Below are 2,021 nucleotides of genomic sequence, written 5' to 3' on the forward strand. Positions count from 1 at the left end.
CTAGGGATAAATCTAGAAACAAATAGTCTTAAAAAATGCTGATAAAGAAAAAGAGATAAATAATAATAATAACATCTAATAATTAAAAATACAAAATTCTCAACTTGATTTAAAATTGTATGTTTATTTTTTGTTGATTATTTTACCTTTTGAATGATTTTTTTTCGAAACATCTAATATTTAATATTTTGATGTTGTCATTTCGACAATTAAAAGATCTATCGAATAGATAAAAAATTAGGAGTTTCCATTAAAAAAATGTCGATGACGTTATTACTCAGAAACCAAAAAGCGTAAAATTTGAAATCAAGTTGAAAATTATGTATTTAAAATCTAAAAAAATTGATCGAGCATTTTTGCGATAACAAAATATTTTCAGTTTTAATAAGATAACTTAATAATTTTGCCGCTCACTGTATAGTACTTCAGTTGGTGTATAATTTATTTTTTATTTGACATTGGAAATCGTCGTCATCCGTTATGTGTTTCGCTCCTAACAGTTTATTTGCAGTTTGACCAGCATGCCCCGTTCTGGTTTAGTAACTTTTTTAATTTCGGTTGCGTTTCTAATCCGCGTAAGTTAATTTATCGCTAATTTGGCAAATTGTGTTTGTTTGAAGTGTTTCCAGGGCCAGAAAACCGAAACGGCTTTGGCAGAATCAACCACTTTGCCTTTAGCCGAATCCTTGATAATTGAAACGACGACGACGGAAAGCCCCAAAGAGGAGGGTAAAAATGCTTACATCGACATGGAGATTATCAGCATTGAGGTGTTACCGAAAGTTGGCAATGCTGTGGTTTTGTCTTGGGGGAAGCCGTTGAGGGAGTATCACTTAGATTGGACTTATGGAGTCTACTACGGGGAGAGTATGGAGGAAGCCCTCAAAGGTAGTTCACCTTCAATCCTTCAACTTTTTTATTACCCATTTTAGAACCAAAATTGACCACCAAAGACCTCTACACCGAAATCGCCAACTTGACCTTCTGCACGCAGTACATCTTCGCCGTGGGAGTAGTCGACCCCACCTCCAAGCCCCCGCACCCGGCCCGCAGTCTCCGCACAATCGGCACCCTCATCGACGAACTCGCCCCTCCTGAGCACCTCCAAGTGGAATTCATCCCCGAGGAGGACCCCTGCTTGCTAATCAAGTGGTCTGCTTCTTGCCCAAACATCGCTGTACCTCTTGGCTACTTGGTCACCATCCACGAGGTTGACTCCCCCCGCATGATGCTCATCACCCACCCCCTCACCACCTCCGTGGAGTTGGCCCAAACTCTTCGCGTCATCCACGGGAAAACTTACGAAATTAAAGTCGCCACCGACATGGTGGGGTCGCAACCCACCGACGTCGTCTCCTTCAAAGTCCCGCATTTCTTGCAACCCTATAATGTGCGTTTGACGTCGCGGCCAGATGGGGCGTTTGTGATGTATTGGCGCGAGCCCTTCGTGCCCTACTTCGTGGACGACTTCTACTACGAGGTGTATGTCTACCCGGGGAGGGACCTGCAGGGCAAGGCGATGATCTACCCCACGGAGAGGCCGGTGTTTCAGTTTCAGGGCAACCAGAGCGAATACACCTTCATGGTGGGGTTGAGGTCAGGAGACGGGGAGTTTAAGTCGTATCTGACGGATCCGGTCGCGATAAACTTACTAGGAGATAATGTGACGCTTAGTGTGACTTAAACGAGTGTTTGGTTTCAAAGTGAGGAAAGAAAAATCTAAGGTGAACTTTAAAATTGAATTCTGGCCTTGCAGTTTTAGTCAAATGTTACGAAAACTTCTCAAACTAAATCGCTAAACAATTTTTAATTCATCTGTTGCAATTTTTTGTCATTAAAAATAAGTTTTATTTGCAAGCCAGTGGCGCAGCGAGGGGGGTTTTGAGAGGTTAAACTCCGTCTCCTTCCCCAGAACAACATCAAGCAAAATTATTTTGTGGTAAATATTTTAGAAACAACCAAATTAAACATTCGAATTTTGTATACAATTATTTTCGATGTTGTCACAACTTCTGTTCCGA

The 2,021-nt window shown here is 41.5% G+C and overlaps 1 protein-coding gene across 1 annotated transcript; it reads left to right on the forward strand.

The window, feature by feature from the left end:
* Positions 1 to 521: 521 nt before the first annotated feature.
* On the forward strand, positions 522 to 1,872 carry LOC123011757. The gene is made up of 3 exons (XM_044409372.1): positions 522 to 575; positions 630 to 888; positions 933 to 1,872. Exons 1-3 carry the CDS (start codon positions 522 to 524, stop codon positions 1,682 to 1,684), a joined length of 1,065 nt encoding a protein of 354 aa, XP_044265307.1. The 3' UTR covers positions 1,685 to 1,872.
* Positions 1,873 to 2,021: the final 149 nt, after the last annotated feature.

The sequence above is a fragment of the Tribolium madens genome, unplaced genomic scaffold, assembly GCF_015345945.1.
Source record: "Tribolium madens isolate multiple individuals breed KSU strain unplaced genomic scaffold, Tmad_KSU_1.1 Scaffold_91;HRSCAF=231;Tcas5.2_LG7, whole genome shotgun sequence".
Classification (NCBI taxonomy): Eukaryota; Metazoa; Arthropoda; class Insecta; order Coleoptera; family Tenebrionidae; genus Tribolium; species Tribolium madens.

What these genes read in the sequence shown, in the direction of transcription:
- LOC123011757 (XM_044409372.1), top strand. Translation starts at nt 522, where the DNA reads ATGCCCCGTTCTGGTTTAGTAACTTTTTTAATTTCGGTTGCGTTTCTA. An exon ending in CGGTTGCGTTTCTAATCCGC is followed by an intron (nt 576 to 629) that starts GTAAGTTAATTT and finishes AAGTGTTTCCAG; the next exon opens with GGCCAGAAAACCGAAACGGC. An exon ending in TATGGAGGAAGCCCTCAAAG is followed by an intron (nt 889 to 932) that starts GTAGTTCACCTT and finishes TACCCATTTTAG; the next exon opens with AACCAAAATTGACCACCAAA.